This window comes from Paramisgurnus dabryanus, chromosome 21 (genome assembly GCF_030506205.2).
Source record: "Paramisgurnus dabryanus chromosome 21, PD_genome_1.1, whole genome shotgun sequence".
NCBI classification, from domain to species: domain Eukaryota; kingdom Metazoa; phylum Chordata; class Actinopteri; order Cypriniformes; family Cobitidae; genus Paramisgurnus; species Paramisgurnus dabryanus.
Genome location: NC_133357.1, coordinates 16,824,026 through 16,849,990, shown reverse-complemented (window position 1 = coordinate 16,849,990; position 25,965 = coordinate 16,824,026). Strand labels below are relative to the sequence as shown.

Genomic DNA, 25,965 nt, shown 5'->3' with positions numbered 1-25,965 from the left:
CACACAATTTTCTGGATGCATTTCAGTTTAAAATGATTTTCATTGCATCAAGAAGCAATACCATTATAATTCAGTAAATAAAGGATAATGAGGAGAATGGATTGTTCATGAGACTGACTGATGCTCTCAAATGGTATAGATGAGACGTAGCACTTAGTTACTTAGCTCAGCTATGAGTTAAGATTTCAGCAATGTGCTTTGAGATGAGGGTCTGATATGTCTCTAGAACGTTCTCTGATTAATGATGCATGTAACAATGCAACTGCTTAGCTTTAAGAGAGCTCTAGGACAGCACAGCAGGTCCCTTCCTGTCAGCGGTGTCTTAGTGGACGCCCATGAACTCAGAAACACGACCATGTGGCTTGCATGGCACTTCTTCTATTAACATGCATTTGGATGAAAAGGCTTTTTAAGAAATGCAAGTGTTTGAATATGTGATAGATACATTATTTTTAAGATGATTATTTACACTTATGCATTTATGACCCAGCCTGTAAAAACCTGGCTAAAGTAATCTCAAAGATTGAAATTAAAAACTGAAATTGAACTTGGATGGTCCTAATCACAAAATTCGATTATGAGACTTTATTCTGGATTTAAGGCAGGGTCACATTTGGCTGATGTTTTAATCCAAAGTGACTCACAGTGTATTACAAGGTGCACATTTTATCAGTATGTGTGTCCCCTGGGGATCAAACCCATGAACTTTTCAGTGCTAACACAACACTAACGAATAACTGAGGGAAAAAATTAACTTTGTACAAGAGGAACATCATTGCAGGGGAAACAAATATTAGTATTGCGGGTCCGCCCACCACCGGTCCTGATAGCTTGTCAACCATGTGGAGAGTTAAAACAATGAGGGAAAATACAGTAGAGTTATTGCAGCAGCTGTTGGGAGCAAAGGGAGGGGGATAAAAAGATTGAGAGCACATTCCTGATGGATTTCTCACTTCAGCTTTTGGCTGAGATCTTTTCTTCCCACCACTTTCAAGCCCACCACAGCTTCTTGTAAAATTTGCGGTTTATCAAGAGCATCCCACACTCACTCACATTAATCAATCAAGAGATGTAAAAAAATGAGACCGCTTGCTGTGGATGTTTCTGCAGTCTGTTTCACTTCTGCTTGTAGACTTCAGATATTGTGGATGTTACACTGATGTTGTAATCTATATAGTAGGCTATACACACAATATGTGTGATGACATCATAACATAATCGAAATTCAGTTATCTCGCGTTCCTTTATCTAAAAGAAGCATTTAGTTTTGTTTATTGATTATTTTGTTTTTTATGATTTAGAAATGTGGTTTCCAAATGTCAAAACATGCACAATGGCGTTAATGGCAGGGCTGATGATAGATTCAATGATACATTTAAAGGCGCTCTAAGCGAATAATGTGCGACGTCACTTCCTGTTGATGTTTGAACTGTTTTCAAACAGACAGAGCGTAGCTAACTCCTCCCCCTCCCCCTCCCTTCCGTGCTTTCATGAACGCGCCCAACCCCCACCCCCAAATCCTTCTTGCCGTTTATTGGCTGAAATACTTTGTTTTGTTTTGTGCTGGCTAGGTTTGGCCATTTGTTGATATTGCCGTTTGTGAAGCCTGGGGTGTCTACAGAGATCGCGTTTTTTTACAGTTTGATCAGCGGACAGGCAGCAAGCAGATAGTGAGGAGATGTTTCCGGTATGTAACAAAAAATGTTTTATGGTCTAAAACGCTTCAATTCGCTTAGAGCACCTTTAAAATATGTCTCCATTTACAAATAATTGGCCAACAGTGAAACGGTTTAAGAGAGAGAAGGTCTTTCATTGGCAGTGTCAGAAACCCCGCGGACTGTTCTGCCATGTCAGTGATTTGGCCCCTGAGCTGTGCCCTGAATGGGGCACCATGGGGCACTTGGCCCTTTTGTGTGTTTATGGCAACAGATGCTAATTAGACAAGTGAATAATATTAGAGAAAACTGACATCAGCATCAGCAAGCCTGTGTCATTTTTTTTTTTTTTAAGATTTAATGATGAACGTACATTCAAATGATACCATCTGACTACTAAGTTGGATTTAGATTTGAAATAAATTAAAGGGATAGTTCACCCAAAAAAGAAAATTATGTCATTTGCCCATCCTCATGTTGTTCCAGATCTGTATGAATTTCTGTTTCTGATGAACACAAAAGAAGATATTTTGATAAATGATGGTAAACACGCAGCAGACTTCCATAGTAGGAAAAACAAATACGCTGAAATTCAATGGCTACTGTCAACTGTGTGCTTACCATCATTTGTTAAAATATCTTCTCCATCATTTATCACAACACATAATATTTGTTATAATATTTATATAACAAATTATATAATTATATAATATTTTATCACATAATATTTGTTTTCCTACTATGGAAGTCGAGGGTTATAATCAGCTGTGTGCTTATCATCATTTTTCAAAATATCTTATTTTGTGTTCTTTAAAATAAAAAACTCATACAGGTTTAGAACAACATGAGGATGAGTACATAACAGACAGAACTTTAATTTTTGGGTGAACTATCCTATCAGTGGTTCTCAAACTTTTTGGCGTGCGTCCCCCCTTGTGTACAGTGCATCCTTTCCTGGCCCCCCAAAGAAAATCTATGAAATTAAACATTAAAAAAATTACATTTTAATTGAAAAAAATTAAATGATCCAATGTAGTGCTGTTGGTTAGTAGCCCTGATTTTCTAAGGTATAAATACACAGACTTTATGATAAATTAATGTATTGTACAAAATTTCATTAAACTGGAAGCCCCCTGGCACCATCTCAGGGCCTACAGTTTGGGAACCACTGCTTTAATTCAAAGCAAAAGGTCATTTAAAACATCCTCAATGTCTTGACTTGAGGACACGTGTTTTGTTTTCTAAGCGTTGTCGCACCCCAGCAGTTGTTTGTTGAGAGGACGAACAGATGAGCATTTGCGTGTGTCAGCTCTTTGGCTGGAGATGGCTCAAACGGAGATGCCAGGGCTCTGGGATCATTGCTTTTGTGCAATGGAAGGTGTCTGACCCTACTGGCTTTTGGCAGACCCCATGGCCCCAGTGTCAACCCACTTGAATGCAGCTGCACTGACACAGTATCCAGATGTCCGAGAGAGAGGGCGAGAGAGAGCGAGAGAGAGAGCTCATGCATCAGTGATGATGTCAATTTATTCCCATTAATATTTGCGTAAGATCTATAATCTGTCTTTATTGAGCACCGTCACTGTGTTTATTTTTAACCACAGGCACTTCCACTGTTTTACCTCCTTTATGACATTTCAGAGGAAGTGATCCATATCTGAGTAAGTGCAGGGTTAAGTGGTTCCAGGTCTTACCACACTGCTGCTGTCTTTCTGGTTCACTGCACTTTGTAAAGCTTGAGGAATACGTGGCCATGAGGTGAATAAATAATGAATCATCACACTGATGTCACTTTCTAAGACATTCTTGGTTATCCGCTGAAATATCGTGTTTCGCAATTTTATGTTTTAGACAGCGATGATATTTAATAGACAGAACATTTAGACTATTTTTATTTGTCAAAGTTATCTGTCAGAAAACTTTTCCTCTTGAGAAACATGCTTTAGTTTTACATGCGTCTCCTTTGGAGTTATAGAAGATGAACAAACATTTTTTTTACTGGGTAGATTTTGTATCTTTTATATTTACTTAAAGCCTCCGTTAAACTTAATATCATAAGTTTAACAAACATTTTCATTCTCTACCTACCTAACATGACCCTCCGTAACTGAAGCACCTCTGTTTTCAGACATTGAATAAGGAACACTACTCCTTCCACATGTTACAGACTTGGAGATGTGTCCACTTCCTCTCTCTAATCTACCATCCTTTGATCCAATCTGAAAACAAGACTTCCAGGCCACAAGTGTCGGTGCACAGTTGACTGTTATAAGTCATATCACATGCGAATGGTCCTGGCAAAATCTGGAGCCAATAATTCCGTGCCTGCTCCAAGTTTATACTCCTCCTGTCTTACTATAAGGGAAGAGCTTCAATAAATAGGTCAAATAAATATATGACATTGTGTGTTTTATATTTATGTACTCACATGTGTACATCTATGTGAGTATTTTTACAGCAAGGGAGCATCTGTGTGTTATACAATACTAGACATCTGGGTGCAATAAAAGCTGAATTTTGCAGATGCTTCCACGTTTCACAGAGTTTGGCCGCAGTGTTACCTTCATAGGCCATCCCTTTATGCCTGTTAACCCTCCTCCTAACCCCACCCAGTTCATCCCGTACCACTGCCTGTCCACGGCCCTGCCCAGTCCTCCGCATTGAGTCACCTAGACTGATGTTGGCCTTTTTACGCCTTTCAGCCACTGTTATGTTTTACTTTTTTGCTGTGAAATTTAATCACGGTTTTCCCCTACACCTTTCTGCTCACCATGGAAACAGTTATCCGAGGAAGACGTATGACGGTCATCGTCAAAGATACGATAAAAAAAAGACGAACAGACTGGGAGAGGAACCGCTATGGTGGCCGGATGATTGATATCGGATGAGCACGGGAGATTTCACCCGTTGGAGAGATTGTGAAATCATGACACAGTCCACAATCAGATTTGTCTTCCATTTACCTCTTTCCTTTTGTCTTTCTCTCTCCACCTGTTGTGCATCACCACGAGATTGAAAGTATATTGAATTTTTCGACTTCTATTCCCTCCAAACCCGAACGCAATCAGACAACAGCTCCTTCTGCCACACTCCTACTTAAATGTTACGGCTAGTGGCTCTATTCAGATTATTCGAAATCTTTCAGAAATACGAAACGAGCTGGCCATCACATCTGGCCAGTGTGCTTTGTGTCTCTTCTCCAGCAGGGAATGAGAAGTGTGGTGAATTAAACAGAAAATCCCTGCTCAAGGTGCCTTTGCCGTTGGGATCCAGAATGGTGCATTCAGAAGTCTCTTCTCACAGCAAGCCTCTTAAAAATGCATTGAGTGGGAAAGAAGACACTGTGGCCTTTAACACTGATATGAGGCTTTTAATGCCTCGCTCGTGTCTACGTTTTCACTAATACCAGAAGCCATCATAACCTACAAGACATGTAAAGTAATAGGGCTTGTTGTGTCATCGACTCTCGTGGTTTACATAAAGGGTCATTAAAGGAATATTCCATTTTCTTAAAAGAAAAATCCAGATAATTTAGTCACCACCATGTCATCCAAAATGTTGATGTGAACTTCTCGTCTAGATCCGGTCGTGATCGGCAGCGTGACCCCACGCAATACATCATGACGTCAAGAGGTAACAGAGGACGAACGCGAAACTCTGCCCCAGTGTTTACAAGTGTGTTGAAAGAGGATCGTTCCTACGTTGTTGTATGTGGAATGATACTAATTAATGTCTTTGTGTCAGTTTATTGTTTACAATGGTCCACAAATGTGCGTTTTATATGTGTAACACGTGACCTCCTTACGTCACTACGCATTTACGTTAGGTCACGCTGGACCGGACCTAGGCGAAAAGTTGTGGTTTAAAAGAGCATATTTTTTATTTTTCTTGTCAAAAATGACAATCGTTTCTCTAGATAAGACCCTTATGCCTCGCTTGGGATCGTTTAGAGTCCTTTGAAACTCAGCTGAAAAAAACTTTTAAGTGTTGAGTTAAGTATTAAATGTTGGGCTCTATTAAAGTCCATTAAAATGAGAAAAATCCTGCAATGTTTTCCTCAAAAAACATAATTTCTTCTTGACTGAACAAAGAAAGACATCAACATTTTGGATGACATGGTGGTGATTAAATTATCTGGATTTTTAATGGACTATTCCTTTAAAACATTTGCAGTATTGTTGAAAGAGCAGCGTGGAGCAGATAATGGAGGGTGGCAGAGTGATGCTAAATTGTGATTTTGTGTTTAAAAAAAAAAAATTAGTTTATTTTTATAACTTTCTCTTGAGAAAGTAAAGCAAAGCTCGGAAGATGTAACTGCTTTGTCAATTATAGAAACATTTTGGAAGTATATTCTTGAATATTCTTGAGAAATATAAATAGCCCTAAGCGAGACTATTTTGAAAACAGACTGATCTTACGGAAAGTTGTGTTATAGTCACAAAAAATGTGATTAATTTATTTGTGTTCATGGCACGAAATTCAGCCTCCTTTTGTGCCTTGAGCACAAATTTCTTCAACCTCCTAAGACCAGGGATTTGGTTTTTTTTTTATTTCTACCAGCTATTTTGGGGTTAGGAAGAACCAATAAATAAATAATCAAATATTTTCTAAGAACATGAAGTAGTGTATTTGTTCATGTTTGTGTACAACAGGTTCCAGTTACACATAATTAAGTTTTATGGTGCAAACATCAAAAAAATGTCCAGGTCTTAGGAGGTTAAAGAGTTTTATTTGTCTGTGCACGACTTTCTTTTTTCCGTGTCATTTTTTATATAGTTTTCTCATATTTTTTTCCTATTCTTCTACCATTGTCGCTTGGGGTTGGGGTTAGAATCACTTTCTGTTACATTTTTAGACATCCTAACCCAAACCCCAACTCCAGGCGAGAATAGTTTTAAAACCAGGAGAAAAACATGTAGAAACCAAAACATAAAAGTACATCCTAGCCCAAACCCAAATCTAACCCCAAGCCCAATTGAAAATAATTTAAAAATAGGGGGGAAAAGAGAAAACAATCCATAAAATGACATGAAAAAGAAGTTGTGCCACGGACACAAAAAACTATATATAGAAATTTGTGCAAGTGACACAAAAAGATATTTGTGCTCAAGGAACGAAAAAATGAATTTCGTGCCATGGACATAAATGTATCAGATTTTTCGTGACTATAACGCGACTTTCCATGAGATCATGTTGCTTGAAAAATAGTTTGAGCTTATTGGTTACACAGTTTGACATCACAGCTCTCAAAACATTTACCTCTGAAACAATTTGTACCATTATTGAAGCCTCTGTCAGCCCTAGTGACTTTTGCTAAAATCTAAATTCACATAGATAAAAAGATAACACTTTTTAATATGTTGGTATTTGTAAACATTACTAAATGCACTAGCTAACATGAACTAACAATGAACAATATCGTTTTCAGCATTTAGACCTGGTGGTACCCATATATACACCAGCAATGTACCCATTTTAACACTGGAAATTTTGCTGTGTAATGTTAATTAATGCCCACTTTTACAACTTTTCATTTTAAAAGTGTATTAAAAGTGCTGAATTTAACATGAATATTAATAAATGCTCTGAAGTATTGTTCATTGTTAACTAATGCAATAACTAACATAAACAAACACAACCTTATTGACAAGTGTTAACAATATGCGATATGTAAGATCTAATGGTTGAAACTTTGTAGCGCTTCTTGTATAATTGACTCCGTAAGATGAATCGCTTTATTGTGATCCTCATTTTTGAATGGTGTGCTGGATAAGTGCCTTGCCAAATTTTTAAATATAAATCTAAGATTTTAAATTCATTGATGAGATTTGTGGTCAGATTGGTGTTTATGGTATCCGTAACTAACTAGAAAATTGCTGGTAACCATGTGCAGAGCAGTAATTAGATTCCTGGTGTGTTAATAAGGGTAATTACATAGGTCTTAAAGGTGTTCCCTAATCTTTATTAGAATGAGGGACTGTTGGACTGGAGAGTTTTTCAGGGAATGTCATAATTGTTGTGTTTTTCCATGGGTGGAACTGTTTTAATGAATTTGGGAATTGCCATTTAAACATGAAATATTTTTGGACCTTTCAATGCGATCAATCACTGTAGACAACTTATTTTAAAAAACCATTGACTGTAAAACATTAATCAAAATATTTTGACCGGTGTCTGTTGTTCATCTAAGCTATTGAGAATTCCTATCGAATGATACTTTTTATCTTGAATTCAGCTATTTTTGTATACAAAGATCGAAGGGGAGCCGGGAAGGATAAAGAGGAAAAGAGCGTGTACTCATACAGTATGTCTACGCCAGCCCCTTGATCAATGCCCTGACTGAAAGCCTCTTTCTTGAGGAGCTGTTTAAAAAGGGACGCCCTCTCTTTGTGGCCTGATTCATTGAAGGGCCATTGTCAGCCTCTTTCACTTCCACTCACAATGGTAGAGACCATTTGAAAAACAACAGTAGATTAACTGCACTGCCAGTGTATTAAAGTCTGAAGAATGGCCCCTCTGAGGCATAGATCAATGTCATTCAGTGCTTTGCATACACAGGGCCAGCGCCTCGGCCCCTGAGAGGTGCAGGTTATTGGCCATGCTCTCCCTTTCAAACAGTCACATTGGAATGAAAGTTTGAAAATGTGTCTTAATGTGGCAAGCATTACGCTTCTTTCTTTCTTTCTTTAAAACATTACAACATTTTTAGATGAAATAGTTCATCCAAATATGAAAATTCTCTCATAATTTACTCCCCCTCATGCAATCCCAGATGTATTAGACTTTTTGGACTAAACACAGACAAATAATTTTCTATTAACATGCTGTCATGATATCTTCTTATATGGGGGTCACAATGGTGAAGCTACAAAAACGCAACCATCCTGATCTGTATGCTTCCATAAATATGCGATGGGCGTAGCGATAGGTAAATTACATTATTCAGACTTTAACCCAGTGGAGTCATTTGGATTACTTTAATGATGGGTGGATGTGGTAAAAGGTTTTTTAAAATAAAATTATTCATTTGAGCTGAAGAAAGAAAGTCAAATACAACTACATAGGATGGCATAAAGGTGATTAAATTATGAGAGAATTTTACATTTTGGACAGTGGCGGCTCATGACAGCTCATCCGCGAGAGGGGCGCAAATTCAAAATATGTGTTGGGAGTGTCATGTGTGTTGCCCGTGTTTTCAAAATAGGTGTTTGTTGCGTCCTGTGAACCATGTGCATCACGTGTTTTGTCAAAATAAGTGCCTGATGCACACGTGTCAAAACCGTTTATGATAAAAGAGACGCTCACGTTCACAAAATACACGCAAGACACTCCCTTAACAGTAAACTTTGATTAAGCATAAGATTATGCGAGTATCTTGTAAACGCAAGCGTCTCTTTTATCATAAACCCTTTAGATGCGTCTGCAGCAGGCACTTATTTTGACAAGACACGTGTGCACATAGGATCACTCCACGCGCAGAACACATAGTTTGAAATTACGAACCACACACATGGCAGGCTACATACATGTTGGGATGAACTTCGAAAAAAGAAGTCACTGGCCGCCACTGATTTTGGATGAACTAGTCCTTTAACAATATATTTTTTTAATGATAACATAATCTTTATAAACGTTTTGTACATTTTTCTGAATTTCAGGTTTGGTTCAGCAATCGACGAGCCAGGTGGCGTAAACAAGCAGGAGCGAATCAACTGGCAGCATTTAACCACTTGTTACCAGGAGGATTTCCACCAACAGGCATGCCAACTCTACCAGCGTACCAGCTTCCAGAATCCACCTATCCATCAGCAACATTACCACAAGGTAAGTTAATCACATTTATCATCCCTATTGTGATGTCTTTTTGGTACAATTCAGCTCAGGAATGACACAGAAGATGACAGATTTAAAGCTCCCATGATGCATTTAAGAGCAGTTTTGTAAAGTAATTAAATCTTTTGTTCATGCCAGATGGTAGCGGCACGCTGCATCGGCCCCAGCCTCTGCCCCCCTCCACGATGCATCAGGGCGGGCTAACCAGCGACAGCAGCTCCGCCTACGGCCTCTCGTCTAATCGCCACACTTTCTCCAGCTACACCGATACCTTCATGAGCCAATCGGCATCCAGTAATCACATGAATCCTGTGAGCAATGGCCTATCTCCACAGGTCAGTAGGGGTCACTGGCCGCAGTGTTTAAAAACTCCTCTTTATAGCCAAATGTCAAGGAGTCTTTCAAGTGGAATTACGAGATCTCTCTAAAGATAAACCTGCATATTCTTTGTTCGCTACTGTGTATGTTTGGTGATTAGATGCGTCTCATGTGTACAAGCAGGCTTGTTTTGGAAAAATTGTGTGACGCTCCCTTGTGCTGGTGTGAAGTGTTCATTAGATAATGTGTTGTACTAATTAATATTCCTTTGTTTCATCCACACTCTTAATTAAAATAATGATTTAATACTTTACAATGAAAGTTACAGTTTGAGTTTAAAACAATACAGGATGCCCAAAAGAGAATAAAAGAGGTTAACTACAGAGATTTACATTTAATTTTCTCTATAATATTCAAGACATAATTAAATATTTAGTTAAACAATTACAATTGCTTCTTTCGGAATTCTTCTGGATTTCTTTGTCATAGAAAAAAAGTACAAATAGGAAGCCACTACATGCTAGCGTTAACTAAATTAAAGACACAAAAAAGCTAAAAAATAAATAAATATATATATATATATATATATATATATATATATATATATATATATATATATATATATATATATATATATAAGATTATTAAAAATAAGATAATGATGATATGGTATAGAATTATCAAATATTTTGCTTTAGATCCACTTAAACCCAACCTCAAGCCATTTAGACTTGTTTGGCAAAATCCTTAAACTCCATGATGATATTTTACCAAAGTCCTCTAAGTGCACGGAAGAAGAATTTAACGAATGGCGGCACGCGTACGTCAAGGTGCAGTTTTTTATGGTTAACGGAGGCTTACCGAATATATATTAGAATACTAGCTGAGTTTTTGAGCCTTTTACCTTCATTTGGAAAGTACTGTAAGGAGTAACTAAAGACTTTCCAGAAGTGGATATTTCTGTACTTAGAGGGTTTTGCAACGAAAGACACTCAAATTTGTTAAATACTCGTGAAATGACTAAAGTGACATATTTGTTAAAATAAGACATTTCAATAATTGACTAAAACCCTTTTTATTGCCATTAAAGTGACTAGTAAACGCAAGAACCTGATAAAATGCTGATTTACAAGAAAACACTTATCAGACGCCTCTGAGCTCTTCACATGTTTTATTAAGAATTAAATAGATATGTTTTGGTTGTGCCTTTATAAGGAATGTCTCATTGAGAATATGGGATTTGGTGTATGATATATGTAAGGACATGTTTTATACCTTGCCTGCTACCTTGAAAAATGCTGGTAAAAAATCTTGGATTGATTCCTAAGTGCTGAATAATAGACAAATGACTGCTATTGACTCACATCAATGGTAAAGAGTCAATTACAAGCAATTATTCACCAATAGTGGGCAGTTTTGCCCACCATAACCAAGCAGATCTGACTAACAGGCAGAAAATAAGATTGAAATGGTGCATAAGGAGTTGAAAATGAAATTCAATACTGAATTCGTCCACAATTACCCCCTTGTTCACACGTTTTATGGCCACTTTCCCTCTCACCAAATATTTCTTAAAGCAGATTGGAAACTGCTCTCGCTCTTTTTTTTTTCAAAGAGAGGACAGAATTAGGGATTTGATGACAAAAAAGAGATTTTCTCTTGTACTGCAGAGTTGGGGGATAACATAAGCGTTTCCCAGCATGTTTGATTGTTAATCGTAGTGGAGGGGCTTTAAGTGCTAATGCTCTTGCTGCAAACCTGCATAAATATCATTGAACATGGCTAGCATGTTTTCGGGTTAAAATGACGGGTGTAGGGCATGCTACGAAAAAGGAGCAAATACTGTATACAAGAACAGATTTCTCTTTTTATTTTATTCACATCTACTGTATGGAGGCTATAGCATATTCACTTGCATGTGTTTGCTACAGCACATTTGCTTGCTTGTACAGTAGGATTGTATAAAAACAAAAAACTCAATACATTTAAACATGACAAACTAATAACAATTGAATGTCAGAGAATATATATTTAGTGTCAATTAAAAAAAAAAACTATATGTATGTAGTTCAAACTAAAATGATGATGGTTCACCCTCCATCCTACCCCTCCTGAGCCCCCCAACCTCTCCACCCCAGTTCAGCCTTCCTCACCCGATTCCACATGTCACATGTGGCTATTCCATCAGGCCCTTATTGTAGAAAAAATTAATGTTCTCTTTGACAGGAGTATCATAGTTCAACCCCAGCATCACACTGTGCCTCAATGTCCATGAAAGGGCCGCCAGTGCTCCGCAAGGCAAAACTCCCCCTATTCTTCTCAGCTACAGGGAGCCCACATGGCAGACCTTACAAGCTTGTTTTTGAACATCATGATTTTCTCCATCATTTGTCTAATCTACTGTCATTCTTTACTTATGATCACCCTCGTAATCAATTTCAACCTATTTATGTCATCTATATTGTAGTGTTAAATGTTCTGTATTGGTAGCTCAGGTTAAATTTACAATTAAGGTTTGCACAGTTGTGAGATTACGACTTATATAAAACATCTGCATGGTGCAGATTTTGTATTGTAGTGCAACTGCTTCATTTCAATGGATTTTTCTTAATGCTCAGATATTGAAGAGCTATGCGGCAGAATGCACAGAGAGCTTTTGTTTGGTTTATTTGCTTGGGAAAACCCATCAGCCATTTTGAAAAGTTTCATAGCCTAAAGTTGTTATGGTAGTAGCATAAAAGCTCACTCTTATTTATCTCGACAAAACCGTCTTTTAATAGTTTTTTTTTTTCACTTCTTTGTGACACATCTGACAGTTTCATTATTCTGTTATTTAAATGTATATCACATTTCTAAAATATATTCTGGTTAAGCTTCTTATGTTTAATTATTATAACTTAAATATTAATATAGTGGCAATAAACAAAACTAAATATTTTTAACAGGAAATTAATAATCGTATTGCATGAAACATTTTACTCAGAAGAATAAAAATGTGAAGAACATAGTTACTCATTTAAGTAGTTTGTGCAAAGATCTATTCAACCAATGAAGTAAAACAATTAAATAATATTATTTCAATCTTGTGACTTATATTTTATCCATTATAGGAAGACATATGACAAAAAATATACTTCATAGGATGCATGAAGATGACTTAAAGCATGATGTCTACAGTATGTTGATTTTCAGCACTTCTGGTGTGGATGGACTGCTTCACATCCACTATCCAGTGTAGAAAGACCTGTGGGTTTTAGTGAACATGCACTAATGGCAGCTTTCCAGAATGTAACTTAACTCTGCTGGGTTCACAACACCAACAGGTGCTCACCCTTCCCTGACTTTCACAAGCAGAGAGCTTTCTCACTGCGTCTCTGGAAAAAACGTTAAACTGTACCACAGCTCAGTACAGATGAAAATTATGCAATGCCAGACCTAATCTCCATTAAGCCCACTTCTGGACCGGGTCAGAGCCATGAACAGAGTTCTATGGCCTTGAGTGCATGTCTTTTTTGTGTTTCAATCTCTGGTGGACATTGAGACTGATCCAAACATTAGACATATAGAAATAATAGTTGGGGTAATAAAGCTGCAGGATGCTAGCTGCTTGAAGCCTTCAGCAAATTATTTGTGTCTGATATGGGCATTTTTGTTGTTGGTGTAACCAGAGAGAAAAAACAATGCATGGGTAATGAACAGGTTTTACTCAAACCAACTATTTAGTATTAATAATGCTTTTTGTTTTAAACCCCATAGCAACAACACCACGCCTGAAGGCAATAGAGTCTATAGCAAAAAACTGGGAGTGTGCCAGTATTAATGAGCATTACATCAATTCTCTCTGCAGTATTATTGTATTAGACTGTGTGACTGGGGCATCAGGTAGTTACTGTTATTACAGTTCCACAATATTGCCCACATTAGTAATATTGTTAACAAAATAACACAACTACAACACAATAATTTATACTATTTTTATAAGACAATGTTTCTTACAAATTTGAAATGCTTATAAAAATCGATAATTCTAAGTAGATAATAAAAATATATTTTTTGTCAGATAAGGTTTATTAGAATACTTTTTAGTATTCTTTACTAAACGGTTTCTTTACCAGTAACCTTTTAAAATAGATTACAAAAAAAGTAACAGTACTTACAGTAACATAAAAAAACTACAGGAAAAAATGGCCGTAACATGTTTACATTAAATTGGCAAAGGTCTGATAAAACATTACATTAACAGTATTAATATGCTGTTAAATATTCTGTCAATAATGAATTTGTGCTGTTATTTAAAATGTAGTTTTGTTTGTTTAATAATAAATTATTTAAAAATATAAAGGTTAACAATAAAAAAAGATAATTATAAATCATTTTGAATTTTTGTTTTAATAATTTAAATTTTTTATTCCTATTTGTTATTATTTCTTATTGCACTTACATTTTTAAGTTTAATCAACTTGAATTTACAATTAATTTCAACTTTCTTGAATAGTTAGGAGTTGCTATAAATTGCTTGTAAAAGTTGAATTAGCTTAACTTATTTAAACTTTTTTTATAATTTACAGTAACTCCTTAGTCAAGTTGTAATTTCAAGTTGATAAAACTTAAACAATTTAAGTGATACAAGGATTATTTAAGTTTAGAAACGTTTATTTAAATTCAGTTTTTTTAATTTCACAAAATATAAAAATTGTTCATGTATTTAAACAGTTAAAACAACCATACATGTGGTTTACATGTTTTCTGCATAAAACATTCCTCTATAAAAACAAAAACAGAACATAAACTTGTACCAGAAGTAAAAGGGAAAAGTAATATTGTTTCGTAATATTTAATGTATTTTTTTGCCCCTCTCCATTGCATTTGGAAGATTTGTGTTTTGGAATGAAGGACTCTGGCTAGCATTTGATGTTAGGGAAGGGAGAGCGAATAGGCTGGGTTTCAGCACTGGGGGATCAGAGGCAGAGCAGAGCTCACCAACACTTCCTTTGATCCGTATCCCCGGGCCTCCCTGCCTGAGCCATGCGCACAACTCACTCCTCACCAGTGATTCCTGACAACTGTCTGCTAGAGATAAGAGACGGAGACTCCAACCTCTCTCCTCTCCTCCATTACCACAACAGCCACTTTAAACTGGATGAATTATATTTAAGAAGCCTGCACAGGGGATGCCAAAAAAGACAAATTTATATGAGAAACAGTGTGAGAAAGAGAGCGAGAGAGAGAGACAGAGAGGTTGGGGGAAAAGATTGAATTTTGGTTTACCCTCTTTCCCTTATTTTTGCAGCTTTTTAAGGAAGACATGCACCTGAATATCAATGAATCTGTGTATCGTCTCTGCTATTATTAAGACTGCGGTATTAAGCTGCTTGTTGGGCATGATGTCAGCTGGCACAAGTCTCCATCAACCGATCAAAAGACGAAATAAATGCTTATTTACATCATCCCCGAACACCAAAAGCAGAGGAGAAATACTTGTTAATTAGAAACCGTCTTAAATACAGATGCTGTTTCAATTTGGCAAGAGTTTAAAAGTAAGAGGCTTTTAAAAAGAGACCTGCTCAGAAGCTGCCAAGAAAATCAGGGGAATTTAAATCATATCCACTGGCAGAACGTTTTCTGCATATATTTTTTAATTTCTCTCGTTTTCTATCATTTTTCTCTAGCATGGGCTGAGTCTTGTGTGCGTGTGTGTTAATGAAACAGTACGTTTCTAAGGTCACATGTAAATTTTATTAGCATTGGCTCCTCTTGGTGAGCTGTTTCTGTAAAATAGTTCTGTTTTAGAACCATAAAGGGAAAAGAAAAACTGAAAAAAAAAGATTCATTCAATTTACTAAATTTTTTAAGGTATGTGGTTGCAATCAATTTATTTAAGCTACATTTAAACAAAAGTTTGTTGTTTTGTTTTTCTAATTTTTTTAATGTTTCTTAAATAAATTGATAGCGAGCTCTTACCTTAAAAAATTGAGTTAATTGAATGAATCATTCTTTATCAGTGAAGCATTGAATTATGCTTAAATTGATCTTAGTTTTTGAATCTGAATCCGACTACTGCATTGGTTGGGTTAAAGCTTGTTGCAATCTGACACAATTCAAATAATTCCAATCTGTTTGTTAAGTCTGACGTCATGCACCTCTTCCGGGTCCAACCGATCTCAAATGCCATAGGGAAATGACAAAAAAAATCATACTAATATATTAATATCCTAATAAATAATATAAATAATTAAACTACCAAAAACACACAATCCTATTTTTTTATCTCCATAACAAAATTTAGATGACCAGACGTAGACATTTTTTTTTTGTATTATTAATATATTACTGGCTGTGATTTTGTGAGACTGTAGTGTACACTGTAAGTTTATAAACTTTTCACTTAAATATGTAATATGAATAAAAAGTGCTAATAAATGGCTGTTTAAAGGCGGGGTGCATGATCTCTGAAAGCCAAGGTTGACATTTGAAAACACCTTAACAAACACGCCCCTACCCCTAGTGTTTTTCTTTTTTTAAATCATGCACCCTTGCCTTTAAATAATATCCTCTATAGTATTCCTAACATCATAACCCTTATTGTATTTACTAGCAAAGCTTATATATTTATTTTCTGTATTAGCTGTTGTTCATCAACATCATCTCTAATCTTAGTTTATCTCAGCGGGATCCTTATTCACTTACAGAGCTCTATTTAAATTCACGGGGCATGTGTGTGCGAAACATTTTATCGAGCTGTTGCGTTCTGATAAATAAGGAATATAAGGGAATGTGATTTACATTTATCTCATAGAGACAGCCAATATTAATTTCAGTAAATCCCACTAGATTTAGGATTTAGAGTGAGGGCTCACTGGTACACACTTTGCATTGTGGGTGCAGTGGTAGAGAATTAACTGTTCGATTTTGGGGAAGTATTACCCTTTAGTATTAGTTCAGCATTAAAAATGAAGCAAAAATAAACATAATTGCCAATATATATTCATGAAAAATATCATTTTTCCATAAATCTTTAATCTCATTTTTTTGTAAATCATCCAGTATTTATTTACGACATAAAGTGCTTAAATAATTCTCATACTACAAACAGTATACAATTTTTAGGCTTTAATAGTTCAATATTTGGTTTTGTTTCAATTTAGAACATTTATGTGAAGTTATACATAGATAAAACATTTTTATTATTTAACTCTTATGAGTCAGAGGAGATTTTGTGAGCCACCCTTAACAGGTGCACTCTCGTGTGAGGTCACATCCTGTCTTTTCCTGCTATCTTGCATATTCGGAGAATAAATAGTTTTGCACAAGCCCACCCGGCTGTGACATTACAGGCTTAAGCATGCAGTGAGATAGTATGCAGGGTCAATGGGTATGAACAGTAGGAAGAACTTCCAGCAATTATGAACCTGCCCAAAACAGCGAGGATTGGGGGGTCGATCTATTGCACATGCTTCCTGTTAGTTCCAGATGCCAATCTGACAGGTGTGAAGCTATGATTAATACTATAGCCTCGCAAAACTACCATTCGCCCACTCACCAGTGGTTTATGACTTTTGTAAGCTTGTCTCATTGTTTTGGATTTTGTATGTAGTTTTACAGTTTCTGTGCTGGGGTTTTATAGCATCTTGGAAGCTTCTGTCTCGTCTTTTTGCTTCTCTGCATCTGTTCCCAACCCCTTCCTCACTCTCGCGCCCCAGCTGGTTGATGCTAACTGGCGCGCACTTTCCTCTCAGACTCCAGCTGAGAGCTATTTCACTATTTATTTACATGTAATTATCCCTATGAGGTGCAGATATTAACACTGTCAAGAACAATTTAACTTGACATTCCTCACTAGACCCGCACCCTGCTGTTTTTAGCAAACAAACACCCCGCGACCCCCTCCTCCGCACACTCTCAGATCCACCTTGCATTATACTCGGATGGCGTTGGCTGCTCCTGAGCCTCTCCTTGTGAAATCATTTAAAGCAGACTTTTTATTTGGCAGAAGCGGAGGCGGCGTTAGAGCGAGGCGTGAAAAGAGCGGCGGGTGGGATGAGAGGTCAGAGGGGGATGTTTTCTCCTTGTGACTGAATCCATTTTGCACATCCGCAGACATTGAATAAAATAATCAGATTGCACCTCACTGTTTTTTTCTATATCAAACCCATAGAGAGCATTAACCTTTGGTTAGCTCGAGGCCTTGTAACACTTTGGCACATTTAGCGTACTAAACACATTCAGACGTACTGAAAGACTCATGGGTTTTATGCTGCTGCTTACTAGCAAACCTAAATTGTTATGTTAGAAAAGTAACTTTTTTATATTTGCCAAACATGTTAACCTGCAAATATATATATATATAAAAAAATGATATGGCATTGGTGAATAATATGTGCTCCATCCCAGTAAAAACCCAGATAAAATCTGAAATTAATCCTTGATATCTTTAATATTGACTGCATGTCAAAGATGGAAATTAACCTTTGATGCTCCGAATCTCCAAATTACAGTAACTTAATGTTTACTGCTGTACTAAATTCAATACCCCTTTCAATATTAGCATGTTGATTCCCATCATTGCTTATTGTCAAAGTCTGGTGTTACTACACAGGGTTAAAAGAGCCATATGCGTGATATTTCCAACAGCTAACATGTTGCGAGAAGTGACAGCTTGTCTGGTTGCACGCTAATCGCTCTCATCTGGGCCCAGCTTGTCAATGCCCACTTTCTGTCACTGTCAATCACATGCCTAATTTGAAACAATTAAAGACTCCCCAAACGGACAGACTGTGCCATTCCTTCTCACAGCCAACCCCCAACACACCCTCCTCGTTTTTGGCGGCCTCTTCTTTTCACTTTCAATTAATGTGCTGTGGCCAATTAACGCGGTGACACAGAGCCAGCAGAGGAAATCATCTGTGTCATCTGCTCTCTGCCATAAGAGAAGGGCGGCAGGGGGGGAGAGAAAAAGAGAGATGGGTCTTCTCATTACCTACTTTCGCTTCCAGCTGTGACAAAACCACTAATTGATTTCATGCCATAATGTTTGTTTTAATAATGGTCATTTTGTTTCTGAATGGTTTGTTTTGTATCTCCGTCTGCTCTCCCTATGTGAATGTACTCATGTTGTTATGGTGCAGTTTAAATTTTTTAGGTGAAATATCTCTTTAAACTTACAAACAGTGATTATTTTTCTGTTTGGTGATGCATACAAGTTTTTGATTAATAAACTCAGCATGGAGTTATGATGTTATTATATTGCCTAAATCTGGCTGGAGTTGCATCACACACATCATGGCGTTCTGAAAGAAAATGTGCACATTTCCATTTAAGTATTTGCTTGTTTACAGTTTTGCGCCTGCCTTGAAATTGTTTGCTGGCTGATTCCGGAATTGGTGGTGTTTTTTGCAGGATTTTGAGGATTATGGCTCATTGAAAAGCAACTTCCTGACAAAGAATGTCAGCATTTCTTTAATTACAGCCACGTTGCATCAGATATTGGTATTGAAATGTGATGCCAAAGTCTGTGACTGCGTTTATACTCGTCACTCAGGAGAACATTGTGCTTTATTTCCTAATCCTCAAATCCATTTTCGGAAGCAGTTTGTTTTTATGCATGTAATTTATTCATACTGCATCCTTCCCTTATAAGCTTGTTTACTATAGGTGGTCTTTGTAAGCGTAACCTTTTGCTGTAGCTCCAGGTAACCTTAAGACATCAGTCCCTGCACAGGTGACATTTTCCCATTATTCGGTCATCTGCTTGTGTATATTGCAGTGAAATAAGACTTGGTGTCTTGTGTGTAAGTGTTTTTGTGTTTATGCATTGATTTTGCATGGATTAAGTGGGTCTGTGGGTTGGCAAACTGAACCCAATAGTCTCCACCCACATTTCTCTCTCTCTCCCTCTCTCTCTCTCTCTCTCTCTCTCTCTCTGCCAGATTCTGGGTGTCATTGTCAGAGAATATCATTTCAATTTTTTATTATTATTAATGTAAGGGTCTTACCTATAGAAAAACACTGTAAAAAGAATTTTCAAATCAGCTTCATCTGTTCAGTTATCTTTTTTTAAAATATTCAAATTTTCCAGCTCCACTAAAGTTAAACATTTGATTTTTACCAATGTGGAATCCATTCAGCTGATCACCTGGTCTGGTGGTACCGCTTTTAGCATAGCTTAGCATAATCCATTGAATCTGATTAGACCATTAGCATCACGCTAAAAATAACTGAAGAGTTTTAATCTTTTTCCTGTTTAAAACTTGACTCTTCTATAGTTACATTGTGTACCTACGAAAAAAAAAAAGTGATTTTCTAGGCAGATCCGGCTAGGAACTAGGGGTGTCACCAGTCTCCCAATCCTCGATTCGATTACATTTTCGATTCTAAGGTCACGATTCGATTTCATTCTCGATTTTTAACTTTTTATTAAATAACTGTTTGCTATGCCATTTTTAGACTAGACTTTTATGAAACATAAAATCTGACCTTGAACCCGGAGATGCCCTGCCATGTTAGTTGTGCTACCAGTGGAAAAATATGGTACACGCACATACCTGATAAACAAAACTTCCCATCTTTTGCACCTTAAAAACGCTTTTTTATTACCGTCAGATGAGATTGTGATACTATACCCCAATAAATCATGTTTAAATGCTGTTTTCATAACTCTTAAGCAACTAAAATAAGTTGTTGTGAAATTTAAACAGATCTCAGTTCAGAGAAACGACCGGTGCTGGTACATACGCTGTTGTGCATGCACGCGTGCTAATGATTGAGGTTAGCTGAAGGCGCGTGCTGTTTTTGTTTCCGATGTTAAGAGCAGCTTGCGTGGTGTCTCCTGTATCTGCCATGCTATCTTTTGACTGGCTGTCGCTAGCTAAGTTAGAGGAGGTTGACCCGCAGCACGCAACGCGTTTTTTTTTTCACTTGGCAACCCGACCGACGTGACATGGGGGCGTGGCAGCATCAACGATTCCATTTTTTAATTCAGAGTTCGAGGTTGTGAATTAATTTAGATCGATTTTGATTTAAAATCTAAATCGTGACACACTTACTAGGAACTATATTCTTATTCCTGCGTAATAAATCAATAACTTTGCTGCTGTAACATGGCTGCAGCAGGCGCAATGATATTATGCAGTGCCTGAAAATAGTCCCCTTGTTTACTTTTAAAAGCAGGGGACTATTTTTGGGCACAATCGCAACTTGTAATTTTCTGTTGGTCTTAGTACACAATGTAACTACAGAAGAGTCAAGATTTACATAGACAAAATATCGAAACTTTTTGGTTATTTTTAGCATGATGCTAATGGTCTAATCAGTTTCAATGGATTATTCTAAGCTATGCTAAAAGTGGTACCACCAGACCCGGAGAGCAGCTGAATTGATTCCAAAACTGTAAAAATCTAATATTTAACTCTAGGCGAGCTGGAAAATGAGCATATTTTAAAAAAATTGGAGTGTCCCTTTAAGAAAAGCAGTCAAATATTTGAATACAAAATGATGTTGGTATGAAGCTTTTCTTTATGGATCTGTTTAGTTTTAGTTCTGATAATTTAAACTCTTTAGGTTGAGAGAGAGTGAGGGGGAGAGATCATTGTCATTACATTTTAGTGTTGTTCCAGCTAAGCACGAGCCTGGTTTCATTCAGGCAAAAGAATCCCAACAAAGACCCAACATATACTCAGACAAAAAATATAATTTGACAGTTAAGGAAATTATGGCAGTGTGAAAGCCTTCCCTTTTCACGGCCCGCACGCTGTTTGTTTATCTGAAAGGATGCACATTGTATCAATTTCCAGTTTTACATTTACACTGCTGCAGGCTAGAGGGCTCTGAAGTTGAGAGAATTAATTACTTTATATTATTATTTATAAAGTTATCTATCTGTCGAGAGACAGAAAGTGAAAAGGATAGAGCGAGAGGCGAAAGGAGAGAAATGCCTGCAGCTATGTCCTTTAAACTGGATCCTGCCTGGCATTATCTGCACTAGCAGCTCTCACACAAACCGGCAACAAATGAAAGCCTAGCTACTGGGGGGAAGCTTCACAGAATGAAAGCGTATAAGAGAAATGAAGTGAGCAAGACAGAAAAAGGAAATTGTGTGTGTGTGCTTTGAAAGGGCTCACGAAAGTTAAGTGTGTCTCAGCTGGGGTGGATGCACTGCGTGCTCGTGTGTGTATGGGCAAATTTGTCCTCAAGTGTTCGTGGGCCTGGAGAGTCACACTGCCTGGGGATGTTGTTTGTCTGAATGATTGGCAATATTCCAGTTTCTTCCCACCAGCAGTATCAAATACAAAAAAAGGCTAGACATGTGGAAAGAATATTGATTTTTACTTAGCAATGGTAGTATGACAGGAAATAATAGATTACAACTTTGCGTCTTGCTGAGCTGTCAAATCCACTCATTCTCTGTCTTCATAGCTTGGGTTTTAGGTTGCTACCTCGGGCAAGGTTAAACAAGTTATAATTTGTTAGGAGTTTTACTCTTTAACTGAATTTCCAACTTGCTTTTTTGCTTTGTCAGAAAAATGGTCAAAAATTCTTCCAAATACAGTTTTGCACCTAAAGAGTACATCAAAAGTACATATTGGTAACAAATTTTTACATTTTACAGGCTACCTTAGTGGTACAATGACCGCTTGGGACCGAACTTTTATTTCTGTGCCAACAATTGCTTACATATTTATTCAGATATCCTCCAAAAATACCGGGTTGTTTTAAACTCATAGTTAGAAAAATATAAACAAACCCAACTTTTAGGTTTAAATCAGCCTATGCTGGGTTATGTAAAGGGACACTTGAAAATAGCACGGCTCCACATTATTACCAATTTGGAATCCATTCAGCTGATCTCCGGGTCTAGCGGTACCACTTTTAGCATAGCTTAGCATAATCCATTGAATCTGATTAGACCATTAGCATCGCACTCAAAAATAACCAAAAATTTCAATATTTTTCCGATTTAAAACTTGATCGCAACTTTTAATTTTCGTCGGTCTTAGTACACAATATAACTACAGAAGAGTCAAGTTTTAAATAAGAAAAATATTGAAAATCTTTGGTTATTTTTGAGCGCGATGCTAATGGTCTAATCAGATTCAATGGATTATGCTAAGCTATGCTAAAAGTGGTACCGCCAGACCCGGAGATCGGCTGAATGGATTCCAAAACCGTAAAAATAAAATGTTTAACTCTAGAGGAGCTGGAAAATGAGCATATTTCCAAAAAAGTGGAGTGTCCCTTTAAACACATGGTTGTGTAAAATGAACTTTTTCAAGGACTAGGCCTTAGTTTAATTAGAAAATATAGCTAGTTTTAACAAACACGCCTTACTAAAACATTAGTGGGGTGCATTTTGAGGAAAAACAAAGGCTGATGTATTTTAAGATATGCAAATTGTTTCTAGTTTGGACAGCTCTTATATTTATTCTAGTCTAATCGCTAACCGGGAAACCACCCCAAATGTTTTGTTAGATAGTTTTGATAGATATGGATTTCAAGAACGTTCTCTCTTAAAGAGACCCCTACTCTGGCCCTTGTGTTGAGTGATTGTCCCACTGTGAATGCCATGTAAAGTTTTCACAGGCTGCCCTGCTATTTGTTAGTGTTTGTGTTGGGGCTCTATGTGCACTTTATGTTGAACGTCCCATTTACAGCTGGCTGGGAGTTTTGGTTTAAGCCAGACCTCTCAACATGGTGCGCTGTGCGGCAATAGGATTGAGCTGACAATACCCTCACCACGTGTAGTCTCTCTCGATAAAAGCCAGGCTGTACCTCTCACCGTGCTGGAATATTCTCCGTTTGCCACTTTAATTGATGTCAATAAGGTTATGCTAAATTTGAAGATTTGAATAATTTGTTCTCCGGCACAATAATGGTATCACCCAGGTTACAGGCTGCTTAACCGTGGGGTTGAATGGAGGTGTCAGGCACCCGGCACTCGCCCACTTCTCTGCTCATATTCAGGACTGACAGACCTTGTGTTTGAGTCCTGGTGATTCAAACTCCACTCCTGCAGAGATGCTAAACTTATAGGCTCAAGCTTTAGTATTAGCTCAAATTATCTCGTATTACAGTGGAAGTTCAGTATTTATATGGCGGATTATAGAATTATGGATTATGAAACAGATGTGAATATTTAAAGGCACAGGTCATCGAAAATTGAAAATTCGGTTATACTGTATTCAGCCTCATGCTGGTCATTGTTTGAAAGAGAGCTTCATAAAGATTACATTTTTGGGTGAAATACTTATTTAAAGCGATAGCTTAACAAAAATTTTTTACTAACCCTCAAGTTGTGCCAAACTTGTATACATTTGTTTGTTCTGTTTAATACAAAGGAATATATTTTGAACCAAGCAAATCTGGGGCACCATTGACTTCCATAGTAGGAAAAATAATGCTATGGAAGTGAATGGTGCCCAAGATCTCTTTGGTATCAAAATCTTTATTTGTGTTCAGCAAAACAAAGAAATTACACACAGTCTTAGAACAGATGTGTTAAAAACAACACATGTGTGTTGATTCTGGGACAATACACTAAATGCGTTGTCCCAGAATCCAACTGTGTTATTATTGAAACAACCTATTTTGTGTTACTTTAACACAACTTGTGTTATATTTTAACACAAAATCACCACAAATTGACACATAATGTGTTAAAATTACACGTGTTAAAAGTATAACTCACAAAGATGTGTAAAAAATTAACACACCCTTTCTAAGAGTGCAGGTTAACAACTTAAGGGTAAGTAAATGATGACAACATTGTCAATAATGGTGAACTATCCTTTTTAGAATACATATTTAAAAGCACCAAGCTATAGTAAAATAAAATATAATAAAAGTGTTCCTGTAGCTCAATTGGTACACACTAAAAAAATGATGGGTCAAAAATGGACATGTCCAGCGCTTCGGTTAAATTAACCCAGAAAATGTTTCTATTTGACCCAACAATGGGTTAAAACAACCCAGCATTTTGGGTTGAAACAACTCTGCATATGTAAATTCCCCAGGGATATTCATATAAAATAATGTGTATACTCAATGTGTTGCAAGTTGCTTTAAAACAAGCGTTTGCCTAATTCACAAATGTAAATGCGAAAACTGCATATCTTAGATTTAACACAATAGTGCTGTATGCTATACAAGAGGCGTTTCATTTAACTGCAAGAGCTGAATATAATCAGACCTCGATTAAGCGCCTGTTAAGTCTGTCTCCCCTCCAGCTGCCCATTCAGCACCCTGTCGGGCAGGCGGTTTGCCCCTGACCCAGCGCCTTGTGTCCAGGGTCATACACCAGCGCTCAGCAGCGTGACAGCCTGACGTGCGCTTTCCCATTAATTAACACATTTCTCTCGCTCTCTCCACCACCTCCGTCATAGGAAGTCTGTTCCCGCTGTTTATATCAAATATCACATGAAGCACGAACAGCAGAGGGACTTTCCACACTCGTATAGTTCAACATGCTCAGTTTCAAGTGCCCTTTTATGTTTTTAATATGTTTCAAGTGCTGGGCATTTTCCTGGAAACATCAGGAAGTGAATATTAGTCTAAATTCACTTAGCTGTTCAGCCCACGAATCGAAGCATGTACGCACACCTGATGACGTTGTAGAGGGACTAACAACTTATAACCGCTGGCTTTAGCAAATAGCCCATGGATGTTGTTTGAATCTTGCATGTGGGCTTGATTTTGCTCACAGCAGCTCTGTGATGGACTAATTGGTTTAGCAGGTTGGGTCCTGAAACGGCCAAAGGGCAGCGGAGCGTAGCGAGCCACAACGTGAACCCGATGTTCAGAAGGATGCTTTGTTTCAGCCAGCGGATGGACAGCATGTGGCAGGCAGAGCAACCTCTACGGCAGCGTCCCTGTACATTTGTGCATCTGCACATCCTGTCCGATGTCTTCAAATTAGCTTCAAACGCTTTTCAATGACCCTGATTTTAACCTATCACATGCACACATTTGTTAAACTTGTGTTTGTAGTGTTTTTGTTATAATCACTATTAGTACTGTTCTTTCTGATTAGGCTACATGTTGGCGTGTTGTGATCCTAAAAAAAGAAAGGGGCTAAAACAATGCTTATAACTACTATAACAATAAAATTCAATAAAATATACAATTTTTTTGGTAAGATGGCAAAATAGGCTTTAACCTCTTACACTCT

The 25,965-nt window shown here is 37.2% G+C and overlaps 1 protein-coding gene across 2 annotated transcripts in view; it reads left to right on the top strand.

Moving 5' to 3' along the window:
* pax7b (paired box 7b) overlaps positions 1-25,965 on the top strand; it is a 53,188-nt gene that overhangs the window by 19,294 nt on the left and 7,929 nt on the right. For both annotated transcript variants that reach the window (XM_065285949.1, XM_065285948.1), the window contains exons 6-7: positions 9,314-9,479; positions 9,627-9,823. In XM_065285949.1, the coding sequence (XP_065142021.1) occupies positions 9,314-9,479; positions 9,627-9,823 (363 nt within the window). The remainder of the gene's footprint in view (positions 1-9,313; positions 9,480-9,626; positions 9,824-25,965) is intronic.